This window comes from Delphinus delphis, chromosome 7 (genome assembly GCF_949987515.2).
Source record: "Delphinus delphis chromosome 7, mDelDel1.2, whole genome shotgun sequence".
Classification (NCBI taxonomy): Eukaryota; Metazoa; Chordata; class Mammalia; order Artiodactyla; family Delphinidae; genus Delphinus; species Delphinus delphis.
Window position 1 is genome coordinate 62354164 of NC_082689.1, and position 20468 is coordinate 62374631.

At 36.9% G+C, this 20468-nt stretch overlaps 2 protein-coding genes across 6 annotated transcripts; one reads left to right on the plus strand and one right to left on the minus strand.

Annotated features, from left to right (window-relative positions):
* Positions 1–10218, plus strand: METTL5 (methyltransferase 5, N6-adenosine). 3 transcript variants are annotated; one of them, XM_060016612.1, is made up of 7 exons: positions 1–412; positions 2559–2673; positions 3060–3241; positions 4037–4119; positions 8046–8097; positions 9663–9712; positions 10139–10218. In XM_060016612.1, exons 1-7 carry the CDS (start codon positions 313–315, stop codon positions 10175–10177), a joined length of 621 nt encoding a protein of 206 aa, XP_059872595.1. In that variant the 5' UTR covers positions 1–312; the 3' UTR covers positions 10178–10218. The 3 variants fall into 3 exon arrangements, with proteins under 3 accessions (XP_059872595.1, XP_059872596.1, XP_059872597.1); XM_060016613.1 differs by having other exon boundaries at positions 1–254; XM_060016614.1 differs by having other exon boundaries at positions 339–447.
* On the minus strand, positions 10192–19866 carry SSB (small RNA binding exonuclease protection factor La). 3 transcript variants are annotated; one of them, XM_060016609.1, is made up of 13 exons: positions 19745–19832; positions 19166–19374; positions 17955–18029; positions 14687–14790; positions 14422–14596; positions 13660–13767; positions 13468–13568; positions 12314–12385; positions 11944–11986; positions 11374–11514; positions 10899–11085; positions 10644–10775; positions 10192–10331 (listed from the first exon to the last, which is right to left on the minus strand). In XM_060016609.1, exons 3-13 carry the CDS (start codon positions 18018–18020, stop codon positions 10240–10242), a joined length of 1221 nt encoding a protein of 406 aa, XP_059872592.1. In that variant the 5' UTR covers positions 18021–18029; positions 19166–19374; positions 19745–19832; the 3' UTR covers positions 10192–10239. The 3 variants fall into 3 exon arrangements, with proteins under 3 accessions (XP_059872592.1, XP_059872591.1, XP_059872593.1); XM_060016608.1 differs by lacking the exon at positions 19166–19374 and having other exon boundaries at positions 19745–19866; XM_060016610.1 differs by lacking the exons at positions 14687–14790; positions 19166–19374 and having other exon boundaries at positions 19745–19823.
* Between the last annotated feature and the right edge of the window lie 602 nt (positions 19867–20468).

Genomic DNA, 20468 nt, shown 5'->3' on the forward strand with positions numbered 1-20468 from the left:
GCGAGAGCAGCCAGTGGAAGGGCGGAGACGCGGCATGAGGAGCCCTCGGCGACTCCAGTCCAGTATCAGCGCGGGGTACCCTGGAGGCGGACCGAAGGCTGGTCGGGGACTCTGCCCACCGCTGGCGCGGGAAGGAGAGCGAGAACCGCCTGAGCCGGGTGTACCTTTCGCGCCCTGCGTTCCCAGCCTGGCCCTCAGCCCGCGGCCCTGAAAAAGGGGTGGGGGATCGGAGTTGGCGGGGAGATCCAGGTGAAGTAGGTTTCTCTGCAGATCCAGCGGCGTTAAACCCTGCGAACAAACACTTTTTAAAACATGAAGCTTAAGGAACTAGAGAGTCGCCTGCAACAAGTGGATGGATTCGAAAAGCCCAAGCTCCTTCTAGAACAGTATCCAACCAGGCCGCACATTGCAGGTAGGGCGGCAGCTGACCATGCCCTTGTCTCGCAGGTTAGTCCTGTCTACCCATTCCATTGTGAAAATAGAACAGTTATTTGGATACAGAGAAAGTCTAGAGGAATTCTGCTCTAAGATTTCATGTTGCGTTAGAGAGGACTTCCTTGACATTGCACCTGAAAACATCCCAAGCACGAGGCACTCTATCGTTTTACTGTTTGTTTTTCTGCATACCCCTCAACACTGTCAGACACTTTTTAATGTGTTTGTTAATCTTATTACACTATTAACTCCTTGAGGACAAAAATGTGCTGGTCTTGTTCACACAATTCCCAGAGCCTAGAAGAGTTCCTGGTACCACTCAGGAGCTCAGTAAGTACTTGCTAAATAAGGATCCATTTCCCGGTGTAACGAATTGCCAGTACGAGGATTCCTACGCGTTATACTCTGCCCTGGAAATGAATTACTAGAGTTGGTAGTGAAAGGACTGAGTTTTAACAAATCCATAATAGGTGCTATGTTAAAGATGAGGATGCATTTCAATTTTAACAAATGATCAGAGAATCAGCAGTGTTGCTTGATGTGAGAGATTGATACTGGAAGTAAAAGAACACAGGAAAAACCATTTATATTTAATAAACATATTACCAAAGTCATTGAGGGAGTCTTAGGAAAATTAATTTTGTTGGGAACATCTGCAAGGAGGAGTCCCCCTAACTTCAACATAGTTCTGTTTCTAAGCTGCCAAAGAAAGTCAAGGAAAAAGTATACCTGCACTTACATATTGTCATAATTCCAACCAAAATTCCAACCAAAAATTGCACAAAATTGTGTCTGAGGTAAGACCAGTTATCTCAATTTAGATAATGATTTCTTTAATGTCTTCTGGCTGCAGGGTTTCTTAGTGGAATCCTTTTTTTTTTTCCCCCCAAATAACAATCAGTTGTTTCAAAGCCAGTGTGTAATATACACATGGTTGTGCTAATTCTTTGAGATGCTAGCTTCAAAGTCACTAACACCTGCAGCAATAATCAGAACAGCACAGTCAGCCTGACACATCCCTGTAATTGTGTTTTTGATAAAACCTCTGGATCCTAGGGCATCAGTGATGGCCAGCAGCCCTTGGTGGGTTCAGATATCCACAGGGAGGTATCAGTGAAGTTACTCATGCTTAACCTTCAGTATAGCCCCAACCTTCGTGTATTTGAAAGATCCCTTTCTCATCTCAGCAGCTTCTGTTCTGCTCCTCAATAGTTCTCTTATCAGGTCTCATTAGTTGATACATGTGTCTGTAGATCATGAATATATATGTGTGAATATATGCGTCTAAAGGCTATATTGTGGATGTAGGTCTTTTCCTTTCCCATTCTAGCTTGAACTTACAGTACCTGTGTTATGGTGACAAACTTGCTGCAAAAAAAGTTCTGTTTTAATGTTAATGCTTGTTCAGTATTAGTGGTTCCCAGACTTACAGATTTCAAAGATCAGTAAAATTTCACAACAATTTTGGAAACTGACATAGGGTTCCCAGGTCTATATTTTGACAAGGAAAGATTTTTTTTTTTTTGCGGTACACGGGCCTCTCACTGCTGTGGCCTCTCCCGTTGCGGAGCGCTCCAGACGTGCAGGCCCTTCGGCCATGGCTCACGGGCCCAGCCGCTCCGCGGCATTGTGGGATCTTCCCGGACCGGGGCATGAACCCGCGTCCCCTGCATCGGCAGGCAGACTCTCAACCACTGCGCCACCAGGGAAGTCCAAGGAAAGAAATTTTTTAAATCTATTTACTCTTACCATCCTTTCATAAAAGTGAAATTTCAACATCAAAGAAAAACTGATATATGTATATGTGTATGGCAATGTTTTGAACAGGTTGAGAAAAAATAAAACATTTTGACCTTATTTTTCTCATTTTACCTCAAAGTTTTGTCATTCTTGGCATTGTCAGCAGAGACTAGTTTGGTGGAACCACTGGTATGTGTTATTATCCTTACTACGTACCAAGTTATTATACCTTACTATTTTTTTAATAATCTGGAACACGATTTAGGGGAGGTCTAAATAATGAAAGATAAGAAATTGTTTTACAAAGAGTCATTTGCACAAATTGGATTTTGTTCATCAACTTGCCTACTTATTCCTTAATATGTTTTTTTTTGATCATTCAGCATGTATGCTCTATACAATTCATAACACATATGATGACATTGAAAATAAAGTGGTTGCAGATCTAGGATGTGGCTGTGGAGTGCTTAGCATCGGAACTGCAATGCTGGGAGCAGGGTATGTGGTCCAGTACATACTATTTGGGTATGGGATGGTTTTAATAAGAAGAGTAAATAAAATCAACTGACTTATATTTATGGGACTCTATAGTGTGAGATGAGAGGAGCAAGAATCTAATACTGAGTACACTTAGAATGGGCAGAACATCAAAACAAACTAAAAAAAAAAAAAAACAACAAAAAACAGTAACAGCAGAAGTCATATGCCCCTCTTTTATATGAACGCGAGTTTCCAACCCCTGACAGTTTGGGAAATCATGCTGTTAAAAGACAACACTCACTGTCACTTGGTCAGTTGGGTTAAAAAGGTACATGGTTTTGGTTTTGTTGTTGTTTTGACTGGGGAGCTTTAAGTAGTAGTCACTTTGTGTTTTATATTTATAGGTTGTGTGTTGGATTTGACATAGATGAAGATGCATTGGAAATATTTAATAGGAATGTAGAAGAGTTTGAGTTAACAAATGTTGACATGGTTCAGTGTGACGTGTGCTCATTATCTAACAGAATGTCCAAGTCATTTGATACAGTAATTATGAATCCTCCCTTTGGGACCAAAAATAATAAAGGTTAGTAATAAGAATCATGTGTACTGGTGTCTTTGTAGAAAAGCAAGTTTTAAAAACCATTTTCTCATTGATTGTTTGGGTTAAGTGATTTTATCACTGTTCATTAAATAAACCAATCTCTTACCTGTATAGTTATTACAGTTTGAATTTCAGTTTGTTTAATGCATGGCTAGGGAATTGAATTTTTCAATCTTTGTTTTCATAAGTTTGTGCTAAGTGAACAAATTTATCCACTTATTACTTATTCTTCATCTGCTTTCTAGAATGATTTACCTAACCCTTATGAATGAGTATGAATCCTATAAAGGCTTTTATATTTTTAGACCCTCTTTTTAATGTCTCAACATTTGAAGGTTTCAACATGTGTCCATCAGTAACAGTGATTCACTGTGGCTATTTATTTTATGTATTTTGGGGGCAAGGAGGGTAAGAAGTCAGTAAGAAGAGGAAAAGACACGCATAGTTTAAAAAGTCCTCCCTCCACCTGCCCCCACCATTCTGATTACTACTTTACTTGTTCGCTTCTGCCCTCTTTGAAAGTTGTTAATTTGGAATATAATATTAAAGGTTTTACTTTAGCCTTATTTAAATGGGACAGTATAATTCTGGTTTTATTCCATCAACCTTAAAAGATATTTAGATATCTTGGTTATTTGTACTCTGTCTTGTTACAGAATTTGAAATGGCTATTTTGGAGTTTGGAAAAAAATGTTTCTAAATACCTAGTATTCCTTTAAACTTCTATTTTGATAACAGGTATATAATGTAAATAGGGGCTTTTTCTACTCTTAACAGGGACAGATATGGCCTTTCTGAAGACTGCTTTGGAAATGGCAAGAACAGCAGTATATTCTTTACACAAATCCTCAACTAGAGAAGTAAGTTCAAATCATCATAATATTCTGTGTCATTTATTTTTAAATTCATGACAGTATTTTAAGGATTTACTGTGAATACTAAATACCAGGGTATCTAATTCTCCTGAACTTTTAAAACATCTGGCACTTAGAAAATAAATTTTCCCTTTAACTAGTTAGCATTTGTGATTAGCTTTATTTTGTCAAAGGTTTGTTCAGGCAGGAGCTGTTAACAGGAGAGTGATTATATAATTCAGGAATAGAGGAGTAGGTGTAACGGTGGTTCCAGTATATCCTTGTTTGCCTGCGTAAGCCCTGGTTGGTGCATCCCAGTGTCCTGGTGTGGCCTGGTGTGCATAAGGGAGGCAAGGGTGGCCTGGTTTTTCAGAACACTGAGCCTGGGAGGCTAAACTGATCTGAGTTCAGAACCCACTTTTTCCATTGTTCTTCACTGTCAGCACATAACATATAAGGCTGTGTAGGATGTATTCCAGAAAATTGGGGGTGGGGCGGTACCTTTTTTTAGTGTCAGTTTAACATAGTGATCAAGAACACAGACTATAGAGACAGCCTACCTAGATTCAAATCTGAACTCTGCTGCTTCCCAGCTGTCTTCTCTTGGTCAAGGTACTTGAGTTCATTTTCGTCACCTACCCTGTACTCACCTATACTCACCTATACTCTTACATCATGAGGAACTAAGAGCACCTTATACTTTGCAGGGTTGGTGTGAGGATTAAATGAGTTAATATTTATAAAGCACTTAAATAGTGTCTGGCAATTGTCATGTTAGCTGTTATTTTAAATCAGACACGTATTAAGAGATTTTAAAGTAGTTTTGTAGGAAAAATATTTTATTTGTATAAATGCAGTGTACTTGAATTCAGTTGGAAACAAATTATGAATATATGGTAATCTAATAACCTTTAAAAATATATAAAATTACATAGCTAAAAATATATACAGGCATACCTTGTTTTATTGCCATTTGCTTTATTGCATTGTGTAGATAATGCATTTTTTACAAATTGAAGGTTTGTGGCAACCCTGCATCAAGCAAGTCTGTCAGCACCATCTTTCCAATAGCATTTGCTCACTTTGTGTCTCTGTGTCATGTTTTGGTAATTCTTGCAGTATTCCCAACTTTTTTATTATATTTGTTATGGTGATCCATAATCTTTGATATTATTATAATTGTTTTGGCATTATTTAGCAATAAAGTATTGCACACTTAATAGACTATAGTATAGTGTAAACAGAACCTTTATATGCACTGGGAAACAAAAAATTCAGGTGACTCACTCTTGTGATATTCACTTTATTGCGGTGGTCTGGAACCAAACCTGTAATATCTCCGAGGTATGCCTGTATACTGTTAAACAATTAGTAGTGGTACCTGCAGGTAAGGAGCAGAACACAACATGACTTTACTGGTAAATAAATCCCCATTCAGTAAGTGAAAACAAACACCAGGAATTATTGGTATCTAAAAAGCCTGTGTTGAGGAAGTCCCCAAGATCATCTTCAGGTTTGATGATTCACAAGGAAGTCTCATAGGACTGAGCATATCATCATACTCTTGACTGGGATTTATTATAGCTAAAGGATACAGAGCAAAATTAGCAAAGGGAAAGGTGCATTGGTCACAGTCCAGGAGAAACCAGGTGCAAGCTTCTAGAGTTCTCTCCCAGTGAAGTCATACAGGATGCACTTAATTCTTCCAGCAAAGAAGTTTTGTGACAAGGCATGTGAAATGTTGTCACCCAGGGAAGGTCATTGGAATCTTGGTGCCAAGGGTGTTTATTGGGTACTCATCACATAGGCACCCCTGCCTGGCTCATACCCAAATTCCAGACTCCCAGTAACAAAACAGGTACTCACCATAAACATTTTAAGCACAGTGAGCCACTATTATTAAGGGATGGGGAGTGGAAACTCTCCCAAAATCTAAGTTCCCATACTCTAGCCAAAGGCCAAACTTAACATGTAGACCTTTCTAAGGATAAGCAGTCAGGCCTGCTATGAACTCTTCTGCAGTTTGGCATAACATAAATTTTATATTACTGATATACAGTTCATGCAAACCAAGTAAAATATGCCAATAAAAAGTGCAGTTAAGCAGCAAAGTCTAATTAATTGAATGAATTCCTGTAGTCAAGAACTCCCATCTTCACTGTTTGGTATTGCCATGTTCCACCACCAGGAGGCAGCAGTATCAGCATTGTATTGGATCCGCTTAATAGAATTTTAAGCAAATAGTTACTTAAGTCCATTTTTATTTTGGCAGTGTAGAAGTATTTCCATTAGCACAGCAACTAAATAATTTGAGAAATTAATCTGGTGTGTATTGTGCATACTGTGAAGGAGGTATGATAATGAATGAACTTCTAATACTAAGACAGTCCTTAGTTTATGCTGTAGATATATCTGCTCTAAGCTTTGTGATAATTTTGCTTGTTTTAAGTATTCTATATAACTAGTAACATTGTTATTGAAGCTAACCTCAGACCCCTTAACTGTAGACCGTTGTCTTTTAAAAGTGCTTGGCCCTCTATTCATAATAGAGGTGCATTTGATAGAATTTTTTGATAGAAATACTTAGGTAAAATATAAGCGTATCTTGGCAGATATGTTAATAATCTGGATGACTCTTACGGCTGTTGCCATATCTTCTTTCATTAGGCATTGTGAGAATTTAGTTCTTGGCTTATAGTTAAAGCAAAGTAGGTAGGCCAGGCACGGTTCTTTCAGTGTTTATCCCAAGCTTACCCCATTTATTCTTTGACATCTCTGCCAGAACCAACCACATTCCATTGTATAATCTAACATCTAAAACCTCTTTCACTAATCTTAGGGCTCAGATAGCAAAGAAATGTCATCATACTTTATTTCTCAAAAATTTACCAAGATCCTAGTATTCCATTAAATTACAATATTATTTGTATTAAAGTCTATATCCTTATACAGAAATTTTAGATCTCAAAGTAGGGGGAAAAATATGCCCAGAACTGGGATTATTTATTAAATTCAAGAACAGACTACAAGCACAAACATATTGTCAGTATTGTTTATGATGGAAATATTTGAACCTCAAACATAGGGATAATTGAGTATTTTATCAATCAGTTTGAGTACTGTGAACACTACCAACATGAACAAAATGCTTATACCAAATATTGCTATCTCTACTACAGTAGTTCTAGAAAATTATGCATAAAATTTACTTAGGGGATTATGGGCAACTTTTTTTTCCATTTTTATTAATGTTGGAGTGTTGTGTATATATTTTAATTCATAAAGCAATTTTTATAACAAATTAGTAATCAAAAATTTTATGAACTGGTTCAAAATTCTTAGACCTATAAATAGCTAACATTTAGTACTTGCTCTGTATGCCACCACAGTTCCAAGCACTTTTCACATTCTGCAACAATCTGATGAGATATCATTATCATCCTCATTTAACGGATGAGGGAACCTCTGAGGCACACAAAAAATGCGTAATTTGCTCAGGGTTACATAGCTAATAGAGCTTCAGTTCAAATGCAGGCTGTCTGGTTCCAGAAACCATGTCCTTAACCTCTGTACCATACTGCCACTGAATTGCTCATTGACACAGATCTCTGCTGAATGGTTTCTAGGATACCTGTATATATTGATGAAATAATGCTGCAGAAACCATGAGTACATTATTTACTTTGATGCACTTCTGAAATTATAGCTTTATTACTTGAATTTAATTATGTAATTTGGCTCAGATCATTAAATGGCTTGGTTTTGTATTTTCAAAATATTCATCCAGTTGAAAAAATTTTAATGAAAATTCTAATTAAAATTAAATTAAATTCTAATGAAATTTTAAAAGCTTGAAAATCAAGTATTAGTAAAAAGCAATTTTTAAAAAACTTTAAAGATCAGCTCACATTAACATGTTATTTTATGTTCAGCATATTCAAAAGAAAGCTGCAGAATGGAAAATCAAGATAGATATTATTGCAGGTAAGACAATTATGTTTCTCATAAACAAATCTCAACTCTAATTATCTAAGAAGGCCAACAGGCATTAGCCTAACCAGAATTTTTACATGTGCTGAGAAAAGATATTGTAGAACATGTATTTTAGTGTGGCAAAATGTGTGTGGTTGGTAGTGGGTTGGAAATGGAGTAAAGGCAGGGTATCAATGTTTGCCCAAGACTGTCCCAATTTATGCATTTTACTGAAAATTGTTAATGGCACCCAAGTATTTGTTCTTTCCAGGCTCAGACAGAACCTTATAATCATCACAGTGACTTAAGAGCTTGGGCTTAGAGTTTGTCAGGCCTTAGTTTGAAATTCATTCCTGGAAAATACCACCAGATTATGCCTGGATTACCCTTCTATTTCAACTTTCTAATTGTCCCTGGAGTCAAATAACATGAAGCTTTTAATTTTTTTAGTGGGGGATAGAATATCATCAGCCACATGATGTAAATCATGTTTGATACATTTTTATTAGTAAACTGGATAATATTCACAAACATCAAAATGGGAAAAGCATGTAACTAGAAGCTAACTATAATCCAAGTAATTCTGAAAAGCCTGAAATAAGAGTACAATAAGGGGGAAATTATTTTACACAATAATAAACTGACTGGATTAGTACTAATAGTGTTAACCACATAACTAGATCTATTGCCTTCATAATAATTAGTAATGTAATGTGTAAAAGTCTGTCTTCCTAGTATATTCAGTATTGTCACTCCTTACCTAGTTTAAGGTATTATAATATGCAACATGCAGACCTTAGAACAGTTCCAGTAGTAGCACACCAGGCCAGAGCCTTGCTACTCCAAGTGTGGTCCTCAGATGTGGGCCATCAGCATCGACATCCCTTGGGAGCTTGTCAGACTTGAAGAATTTCAGGATGCATCCAGACCTACTGAATTATAATCTGCATTTGAACAGGATTTGATTTGATTTGAAGGTGATTTGATTGGACATTAAAAGTTGAAAGCTGTGATTTAGAGAGTTAGAATTTGTTGCAAAATATGAAGCATAGATAGGTAGACTTACTGCCATCCCTCTAAAGTTGATCAGTGCTAAGTTTTGAGAACCTACATTATCCTTTAGAAGAAAAGAATATGAAAAGTGGTTTTTCATTTGAGAGCTCAGTAGAAAATAATTAGCTACTTACTACCATTACTAAAATCCAAACCGGAAATTTTTAAAATAAGCATGGTTGTTGTGCAATTGGTAGCTATAGATTATTTAGGAAATTAAAAATAGGAAGATACGATCATATTTTCATGGGATACACTTTGACCACTTGTTAACCTTCTATACTCTTCCCCATAATCTCAAATTTTGATATAAAAAAATGACCAAAACAAATGCCAGGCTGTTTGCCATGGCTTATTGTGGGGATATATCAAATCAGTCCTGGATAAATTAAGTGACAGCTCTGAAATGTTTGGCTTATCAGCATTTAGTACTTCCTTAATTTTTTTCTTTTTTTTTTTTTAAGTCAAGGGCCGTAAATGTTTGGAAGTATAATTTTTACCCTTAGGTGGCTTTTGTTTTGTAGAGCTACGATATGACCTGCCGGCATCATACAAGTTTCATAAAAGAAAATCAGTAAGTCTCTTGATTCTAGTTTATCTACATTCAGTACTGAAAAACTTCACAGTAAGTAATTACTTCTAATGTTATCAAGTTGTTTGAGTGAATACAGAAAGCCAGCCTAGAAGATAAATACTTAACTCTGGGATGGGCCTATAACCACAACAGCCAATATGCTGGTTTAAGATAAATTCTCAAATACTTTGGGCACAAAAATAAAAAATAAACTAATTTTATTTTTATGCAGTATACATTTTATTACTTTGTACTAATACATTCTCATATTACAAAGGCAATTTAGTGGAAGGATGTTTCTTTTGATATTTGAATAATCTGAAAGAACACAAACAGAATTATACATAAAAAAATACTCATTTTGATAATAATAACAACCACAAAAAAAGACAAGTTAAACAACAAAAAAATTTTCCTTTCTTACAGGTGGACATTGAAGTGGACCTAATTCGGTTTTCTTTTTAAAAGCCTCCAGAGACAAAAGCAGCTTAAAATCTAATTAAAATGAATAAAAAATGTTTACTAAATTACTGGTCTCCGGCACCATTTTCTGTTTTCTGTTGTTTTGATGCAGGTTCTTCTTCTTTGTCTGTTTCTTCTCTTGCTCTTTTCTCTGGTCCTATTCAATGACAATTAATTTTCATTAAGTTCACTGTAAGCATTGCTCTATAAAGCATAACTATAAAAAATAATTGTTTAAACAGATTAGCAACAACTTTCCTACACCAATGAGAAAACGCTTTTCCTTTAGTACGGACCTGGCTCTCTAAACTTAGCTTCCCAACATCTTTGTTTTCCACATGTAAAATAGCATAACCAGGGTCAATCACAATCTGAGAACATCACTTACACAGAAGTTGTAAAACCACATTGCTGTTCTCTCCCACAAATAATTTCTCATCAAAGTACCAAAGGACTTTAAAAAACTTACTAGATGCATCATTTTCATCATGTTCATCATCACTGTCAAATTTAGTTTTCTTGCCCTGAAACTGTACTTTTCCTTTAGCAGACCCAATCTGGGCAGCTTTATTTCCCTTTCCTTTTCCTTTAAATCTGCGACCTGTAGAGACAAAATTGAGAAATCTGTAATGTTTTAAACCTCTCGTCAATGTCTTTTACCACCAATTAAAATTTTTACCCAAGCAAATGAGTTAAATAGTCAAAGAAAATCAGAATTAATGACCTTTTGACTTCCATTTGTTTAGGGATTCTTGTTGATCTTCTATTATTTTTTTCAATGCTTCTTTTTCCACATCTCCTTCTAGTACTTCCCAGGTGACCTCTTTGTTCCTTAATTGTAGGTTACCATTATTTGCATCTTTTGCTTTATCCAGTGCTTCCTTAGCTTTTTCTTTAAACAGAATTATTCCCTACACCAAAGACAGAAAACAAAGGCCAGGGAATTTTACTGAACATCAGGAAGTTATTAAAAAACTTGAAGTCACTAATTCCAACAGTTATTTATAGCACAATTCAGAAAATATCAGACATCACATCCAGTTACAGCAATAATAAAACAAAGTAAATGACCAAGTAGAAACTATTTTCATAAACATACTAACAAAAAATTGCTTTCTTCTACTAATGTCATCTTCTAAAAGATAAGTTTCTATGAATTTTTAAACTGAGTGGTTAAAAGCATATGAATATTTCCAAACCTCTTTGGCTCCTCTGACAAAGTCTATCCATTTTATTTCACCATGATTTGAGAAAAGGATATGCAAATCTTCTCTACACGTCTGATCATCTAAGTCCCCCGAGAATTTCAGCAAGCAGCCAATCTTTTCTTCTAGAGATTTCTATAAAAATATATAAGGTGGTAAGTTTCTTAAAAGCAACCACAAACCAGAAATGGCATATACCTCCCTCTCCCTCTCTCTATACATACATACATACATACATATATATATATACACACACATACAAGGAATAAACTAGAAACTAAAATGCTATTTTGAAGTAGTATAAGTTTAAATAGTTTAAGTAGTTGGTGCATTTTCCTTTATCATCCTTTGTTCTACAATGGCTTCTGATTTTAACTTCTCCAGCAAATAATAGTTGTTATATAAATCTTACTGCGCTGAATAAGTAATAATTTTAGGCAATATTTGGCTAATACTTCAGTGCTATGACAACTGTACACTTGCTTACATATGTTCTTTAAAAAGTCCCCAGGTTTTTTATTCTCCTAAATTTGAATTACAGATTTCTTAGTAATATATACGTACCATTTCAGCATTTTCTGCTAACTTTTGTTTTTCTTCTTGCTCTCTACAAGTAAAAATATCATTAGAACGTTTCCATTTACTTCATGTATGAGAAAATTAAACCCTGATAAAGTTAACCTTAAGCATGATGACTAAACTACTTAATAACCAAAGCCAGTCCTTAGGCTTTCTGACTGTCTGATGCTAGAGTGCAACGCAATGTGGCCCCAAGATTATCAAGGCAGCTTAAGACCTCAATGTTTTATTAGCAAAAGAAAGGCCTACTGTACTCATTTCAGAGCTCATCAGCAGCCTCACTTCCCGGAACCAATAATTTTATCTGTCAAAGCTTTAAGGAACTAAAATGTTATGATTAGCTCAACATACTTACTGTTTAGCTCGTAATTTAGCTTCGATTTTATTTTGCTTTCTTTCTTCATTTTTTTTTGCAAAGTAATCTTCCCTGAAGGACACAAAATATAAAGGCTAATAAGTTCATGAGAACAAAGAGGACTGCAAATTACATTGAATGATTTAAGACATCGCACAAGAATGAATGTTACATTCTCAACAAAATTACCTATAAGTTCAAAATACATTAAGGAAGTCACTCTTATTTTTTAAAATAACAGCTTTACTAAGAAAGAATTCACATGCCATAAAATTCATTCTTTTAAAGCATATAATTCAATGACTTTTAGTATATTAAGAATTGTACATCATCACTACTAATGAATTTCAGAACATTTTCATCACCACAAAAAAGAAACCCTATATTCGCTAAGAATCTCATGCTGATTTTCATTTTTCATGTATAGAAAAAAGAAAGTATACCAAAAGTTACGCAACTACTTTGCTTCATAGTTTTTTAGTGTTAATTTCACAAAAGCAAAAATTCTGAAATCCCTGAGACCCAAGAATAAGAGCAATTATGAAAATCACAAGTTAAAAAAATCTTTCTGAGAGTTTAACACTGACAGCATGATTTATCACTGTGCATCTCTAAGTCCATCAGATTTAGTATACAGCATTTAGAATACTGTGCAATGCAAAAGTAGGGGATTATGGCCCTACAACCATATCATGAAAATGTCCTGGTTTGTCCTAATTTTTAGACACACAGGTGCGCACACACACACACCAAGAATGTGATTCAAATCTCTATTAAATAATCCTTTGTACTGTATAAAAATACAGGCATATATAGATTACGAGAATAGATAAAAAAATTGTACAGTGATTTATTCTCTAACCACACCAAAAGCTCAGATTTTATCATCAAGCCTAACTATAAGTTTCACATGCAAAATAAGTACTAAAACTTAACCTCCCTTATTACGTGCTTGAAAAGGTCCTAACACTTCCTTACAGTCTCACAGGACTAGTAGTTCCAGTGAGCAAACTTCAAGCATTTCTCAAAGGATGCCTAAGGATACTAAAAATACTGGTCTTACTGTAGGGAATGTTATGCTATACTCCTTACCCCAGTGTGTCAATTCCAGACAACTAAGTGGCCAAAAAAAAAAAATCAGCAAGTTGACTTACTTGAAAAGTATTAGCAGGTCTGTGTCTTTGTACTTCTGGCCAGTGGTCTCAACAAACTTCTTAGCAGATTCAATGGTATCAAATACAGCAAATATTGATCCCTATTAGAAGTGGAAGAAAAGTTGGGGTTTTTTTAGTTACACCCCAAGTATTTTTCTACTAGAAAATGTCTGTTACATCATACAACCATACCTTAAATGCTTTGTGCAATGTTCTTCTCATCTGAATATTTAGTACCTGACCTTTATCTTCCAACCATTCTTTTATGTCATCAAGGGTTGCATCAATTGGGAAGCCTTTCTGTGAAGAGTAGGAAGAAATGTACAAATGACAACTCAAGTAAACGATTTGTCAGAAATTCTGATTTATTTTGTCTTGAAATGAAGCGAGGATATATATATCTCTCTTTCTCTGTCTCTTAAATGTTTAATAGCTCTGGTTAAGAGCCATTGTTGACCAGTGCAATAGAAATGACTCGTTTATCTGGGATTCACTTCAAAATAATCCAGATAGGCCAAAGATAAAACAAGATTAATCACGTTAGTAACTGTTGAAGTTGGATAATGGTACATTATATATTCAATCTACTTCTGTATGTCTGAATTTTTGCAGAATAAAAAAATCTACTTAAAAATTAATGTGCTAAAGAAAACAGCTAACAAGTTTAGCTGTTGATAAGTAAGAACAGTTGATGTGCACTGGGTACTTACAATATGTATGTCAAAGATTTTGTCCAATGTTATATGGGTTTTTTCATTTAATTCTCGCAACAGTTCTATAAGGTAAAAAATATTATCCCCATTTATGAAGATAAAGCTTACAGAGGCTAAGAATATTGCCCAAGGATATACAGTAAGTGGTGAAGCTATGATTCCTGAGCCCTTATTCTTATCCACCCTATGTGCTTTTTAAATAAATTTAAGATATAATTAAATGCATTAAAGGCCCACTTACAATATAAACAGATCTGTTTTTTACATCATTTTTATACTCATCAGTCACTTCAGGGAGGGGTTTGCTTGGAGATCTTCTAATTTTAGTTTTATCTTCACTTATTTCCATAAGTTCTGCCTTTGATTTGCTCAATGCTTCTACTATTACATTAAAGTCTGTTGTTAGACGGTTTAACCTGCAAAAAAATACATATAAAAGCATTGTAAAACTTAGTAGTAGCACTTGCTGTTAGCAGAAAATCTTATAATTTAAAAAAGGTCTTTACCTATTAAATTTTATCATTATCTCCAAAGGTACCCAGCCTTCATCCAGTTTGATCTGTTCCTTTAAAAATTTGTCGCGTGGCAAATTGAAGTCACCAAAATAATACTGCAAGATAATTACAGTATATTGCAGAGCACTGTATAATATTGAGTATAAAAAATTACCACTACATCACCAAGTCCTAGTCTTAAAAATACATGTAAAAACTTAACTGGTGGGACTTCCCTGGTGGTCAGTGGGTAAGACTCCATGCTCCCCATGCAGGGGGCCCAGGTTCAATCCCTGGTCGGGGAACTAGATCCCACAGGTATGCCACAACTAAGAAGTCCCCATGCCACAACTAAGACCTGGCACAGCCAAAATAAATAAATATTAAAAAAAAAAACAAACCTGGCAATAAACATTTTCTCTTAAATACACTGTAATATTTATAATACATATTAACAGAAAGATAAAACTAAAAATAATTATTGAAACAATATATTTAGCAGATGTGACAACAGATTAGAAAGCCTTAAAACAAAAACATATTTAAGGATTTGGTATATGAAAAGCCTCTTATTTCAAGTCAGTGTGGAAAGAACAGATTGTTAAATTTAAGAAACTAGAATAATCTGATTAATCACTCTAATTTTTAAAAAAATAGAAAAATTTAAAAGTTAAAAAATTAGGTAAGCTGGGACGAAGTGAGAGTGGCATGGACATATATACACTACCAAACGTAAAATAGCTAGCTAGTGGGAAGCAGCTGCATAGCACAGGGAGATCAGCTCGGTGCTTTGTGACCACCTAGAGGGGTGGGATAGGGAGGGTGGGAGGGAGACGCAAGAGGGAGGGGATATGGGGATATATGTATAGCTGATTCACTTTGTTATACAGCAGAAACTAACACACCATTGTAAAGCAATTATACTCCAATAAAGAGGTTAAAAAAAAATTGGGTGAGTATTTCCCTAATTTAAGCACAGAGGCACTCTTCCTTAGTATAAAAACAAAGAAAAAAGTATACATGAAAAGACTCAGATGTGACTACTTGGAATGCCAAAAGTAGCATAAAAAGTAAAAGATAAACACAAAAGCTTATTAATACTTCTTATAAATCAACAAAGAAGAAAAAAAACCTCTGAAAACCCTAATAGAAAAATGAGTAAAGGACACTTTTGTTTTGGCCACACCACACTGCATGCAGGATCTTAGTTCCCCAACCAGGGATGGAACCCGTGCCCCCTGCATTGGAAGCATGGAGTCTTAACCACTTGTTTGCCAGGGAAGTCCCAGTAAAGGACATTTTTTTTTAGTTACTAAAAATAAAAATATACTATAAACATTAAAAAGTTCAAGCTCACTATTAACCAAATAAATGCAATTTAAAGCAATGAAAAGCATTTAGCCAAAACTCTAAAGACAAGAATACCCAGTATTGGCCTGAACACAGAAATGGTCATGCAGGTAGAGATGTTAACTGGCAGTAAGTATCAAAAATCAAAAGTTCTTGGGGCTTCCCTGGTGGCACAGAGGTTGAGAGTACGTCTGCCGATGCAGGGGATGCGGGTTCGTGCCTCGGTCTGGGAGGATCCCACATGCCGCGGAGCGGCTGGTCTCGTGAGCCATGGCCACTGAGCCTGCGCGTCCGGAGCCTGTGCTCCGCAACGGGAGAGGCCACAATAGTGAGAGGCCCGCGTACCACAAAAAAAAAAAAAAAAAAAAATCAAAAGTTCTGGGGGCTTCCTTCCAGTGGTTGAGAGTCCGCCTGCCGATGCAGGGGACACGGGTTCGTGCCCCGGTCTGGGAGGATCCCACATGCCGCGGAGCGGCTGGGCCCGTGAGCCATGGCCGCTGAGCTGCGCATCCGGAGCCTGTGCTCCGCAACGGGAGAGGCCACAACAGTGAGAGGCCCGCATACCACAAAAAAAAAACCATCAAAAGTTCTAAAAAAACATGTATAACCCTTGAGGCAGTACATCTCCCTCTAGGAATTTTATCTTAGAGAAATCAATAAACATGTTTAGTAACATTTATATATAAAGATATTCATCGTAGAATTACTACAGCTAAAAAATTGGATATGTCCTACATATCAAATAGGGGATGGTGTAAATTACTGATGATACAAAACTACTCCCCCATAATGCATCCTATGTTTGGTGGGGGGAAAAGGGAAAAAATTATGTTACTGTGAGCACTGACCAATTTGTGAAAAGGTATTTATCAGGCTTTTAACCTTGATTACCTCAAGAGGATGAGATTTGAGAGGTGGCAGGTTGTGGGACATTATTAACTTTTTCTATATACAGTTTTCTTCACAATTATAAAGAAATTAATTAAAAAAAGCTGTAACACAGGAAATTTAAAATAACAGAGAAGTGCAACTTTGAAAAAGTTCTGAGTTGCAAAAAAACACCAAACAATATGATCTGAAGTTCCTCATTAAGAATATAAAACATAAATTAAGAGATAATTTCCCATGTAGCCATTACTGATACTGTAAAGCACCAACTTAAATACAATACCTAAATTCAAAAAAAATGTTAAGAGAAAACAGATACTCTTAAAAGTTACAATAGCTGAGACTTCCCTGGTAGTCCAGTGGTTAAGACTTCGTCTTTCAATGTAGGGGCTGCAGGTTCCAGCTAAGATCCCACATGCCTCACGGACAAAAAACCAAAACATAAAACAGAATATTGTAACAAATTCAATAAAGACTTTAAAAATGGTCACATCAAAAAAAAAAAAAAAAGAAAAAACACCACCAAAAAAAAAAAAAAACCAAAAAACAAACAAACAAAAAAACACCTTTAAAAAGTTACAATGGCTGAGAACACCTAATTGGGCAGGAAAAACTACTAGGACCTGCAAGAATAAAGTGCTATTTAACAGGGAAGGCATTTTACAAAGGATTTTAAAAATTATTTTACTATGTGCTAGGCACTATTCCAAATGTTTTACATTTTGTGAACTAATGTAATCCTCACAACCACCTTATGAGGAGGGTACACTATTATCCTCGCTTTACAGACTAGGAGAAAAAAGTTAACTAACACTATAGTGTTACCTTTTGAAATGTCTTTGTTCTTGAGTTTCAGAAACAGGCTCCACCAATATAAAACTGTATACTACTGTATGTTTATCTAACTCCAAGAATCAAAGACAAACCAAAAGTTCAATAGGTCAATATACTGAAATTAAATGGTCTATCTGTATTTTTTTTGAGGCCCTAAATTTCCTCTCAAAGAGCCTGGTTTTGCAGTGTAATACCACAGGAATCATACCTCTATTTGATGACAGATTTTGGCCTCCAGAGCAGCCATTTTTTCATTATCACCATTTTCTGCCATTCTGGCTATCTGTAAAATTTCCCAAATTGGCATAAAAAAATTATTTACTTTTTACGTAAAACTCAAGACCATTAAAAGAATGTTCTAAAATTATCAATATCCCACTGTTTTCCTAAAAATCAGTAATTTTTAATTTCATGGGTTCAATTTCTCTACTCAATTCTCAAAGTTCAACAAAAGAAAACTTTGAAATTAGTGATGAAAATCTATGGATAATCCACACCCCTTCCAGTAAATAACTGTTCCACCTTCTATAACAAAGTGAGTGGTTATCTTCATTTAGCTGATCTAGAAAGCTTTGAGGGAAAAAACTCCATTCAACCACTTACCAATCATTACCAGGTTTAAGTAGATCATCATCTGTCAGTATATTACTGTGGATCTCAGTCTTGTTTGGTGTGGGCCGAATTTCGTTTAAAATTAGTCATAGCTGACTTACCAAAAACTTGTTATCAACAAGATTACGTATCAAAACTTTAAGGTAAAAAAAATTCAAACACTACATACAGTCAGGGTTAGATTAAATAAATGCTAATGATAAGGAACATAGGAAAATGATCATTTGAGAACCTGAGGACACTAATACAACATTAAACTGGGCATATGCCTACTAATTTACTAATACAATGGTTAACCTTACAGCCAGTTTCCTGTTTCACATCCCTGACAATAGCATTGTAGGAAAAAATAAAGCTGTGAAGTTGGTTTGCTAGGGATAACAGTCTCCTGACTTCAAATTACTTGCTTCTAGTGCTCCATTAAAACCATCCAAACACCGTGTACAACAGTATATTTAAAAGAATTCACCAAGGATATCTGCCATTAATTAACTCTAGCGATGAACTATGACTGGTACACTTCTTGGAGGCATGGCTTTACAATTTGTAATTGCTATGCAATACAACCTGGATGCACACTGGAAGCTCTCCTATGGTGCAACATCTCACTACAAAATTTGGCCAATCTTACGCTTTGGCTGCCGATCATAATTCCTAAGTTATTACTGTGATCTAGGGCCCCCTATAAAACAAAGGGTGAGATAAAAGACCTATTTAGTCTTTGTAAGACTTCTTTGGCCTACCCAATTTTGGAACTTCATGAGATACTTTCTCAGAAGGTACATACAACTAGAAGTGAAATATTACCCTCACTTTCCAATTTCGCTCAGAAGCCTTGATGTGAGTGAATGAGGACCTTTAAAACCCAAGAGAGTGACGCCAGGGGAACACCTGCGGCCCCGATTCCCCGGCCTCCAATCTGTCCCACACGATCCAAGGAACACTTCGGCGTTTAACCCACGTCGACCTCTCCAGAAACGTACACAGTCTGACAGAAACATCCGCTTTCGGCGACACTGGAAAGCGGTGGAGGTACGAAACCTTAAAGACGCAGTGGGGATGCGGGCAGCCTGGGTCCAAAGAACCCGCCACAGCCCGTCCCAAAGCAACCCCTCGGTCGCCTGTGCCCCAACCACGTGCGGGGGAACCCTAGCTCCTGTGAGGAACGCAGAGGCCAGCTCCCCACCTCGCGGCTGCCCGCGCCCCTCACTCCCCAGCCCAGCGCGCCGCCTCCGGCTGCGGCCCACGAGGCGCTCGCCCCGAACGCGAGGAAGGCGAGGAGCGCACGCAACCAGCGTGAAGCAGCAAGGAAAGGGAACGCGCCGTTGCGCACCACGCAAAGCAGACCCTTTTGTACCTTCTTTTTAGCCACCTGGAGTTGCTCACCTTTAAGTTCCCGGTCCCACAGAGACGCGCCACAGGGTCACTAACAGCCACAGCGACGTCTCCTATCCCTAGCGCCGCCAGCTTGCCCAACGCGCCTAAAGAAGATGGGGGTTGTCCCGGCAGCCCTTGCGGCCAGGGTGGGCGGGGCTTCGGGCGGGCCCGAGCCGGCTCCGCGCTCTGAGCATGCGCTGTTGCCGCGGGCTCCCAAGGCCGGAGAAGTCCCGCCCTCAGTTCGAGGAGTTTGGGTTAAAATGGCCAGCGGGACCTTGGAGGATATTAGGTTAAATATTTAAGTATTTCTGGACAGAACTTGTATTTCCAGCCCTTCCTTAGGCTGTCCAGTCACATGAAGTGGTTGACTTTTTTCAGATTATACTTTTTAAAAAATTGTTTTAATTATCCGTAATAGTTCCCCCTCAAAAAAATGACAAGTAAAATTTTAAAAAAGTGAAAAATTCATGGAATCTTAGAGTTGAGAAAACAATACAGTAGATCGTTTAAGAGCTGGAACTCTGAGGACTTCCCTGGCGGTCCAGTGATTAAGACTCTGCGCTCCCACTGCAGGGGGCACGCGGTTGGATCTCTGGTCCAGGTAAGATCCCGCACGATCCGCAGCCCCGCCAAAAAAAAAAAAAAAAAGAGCTGGAATTCTGAAACCAGACTGCCTGCATTCAAATAACGGCTCTCCAGTTTACAGGCTGTGCGATCTTGGGCAAGTTACTCA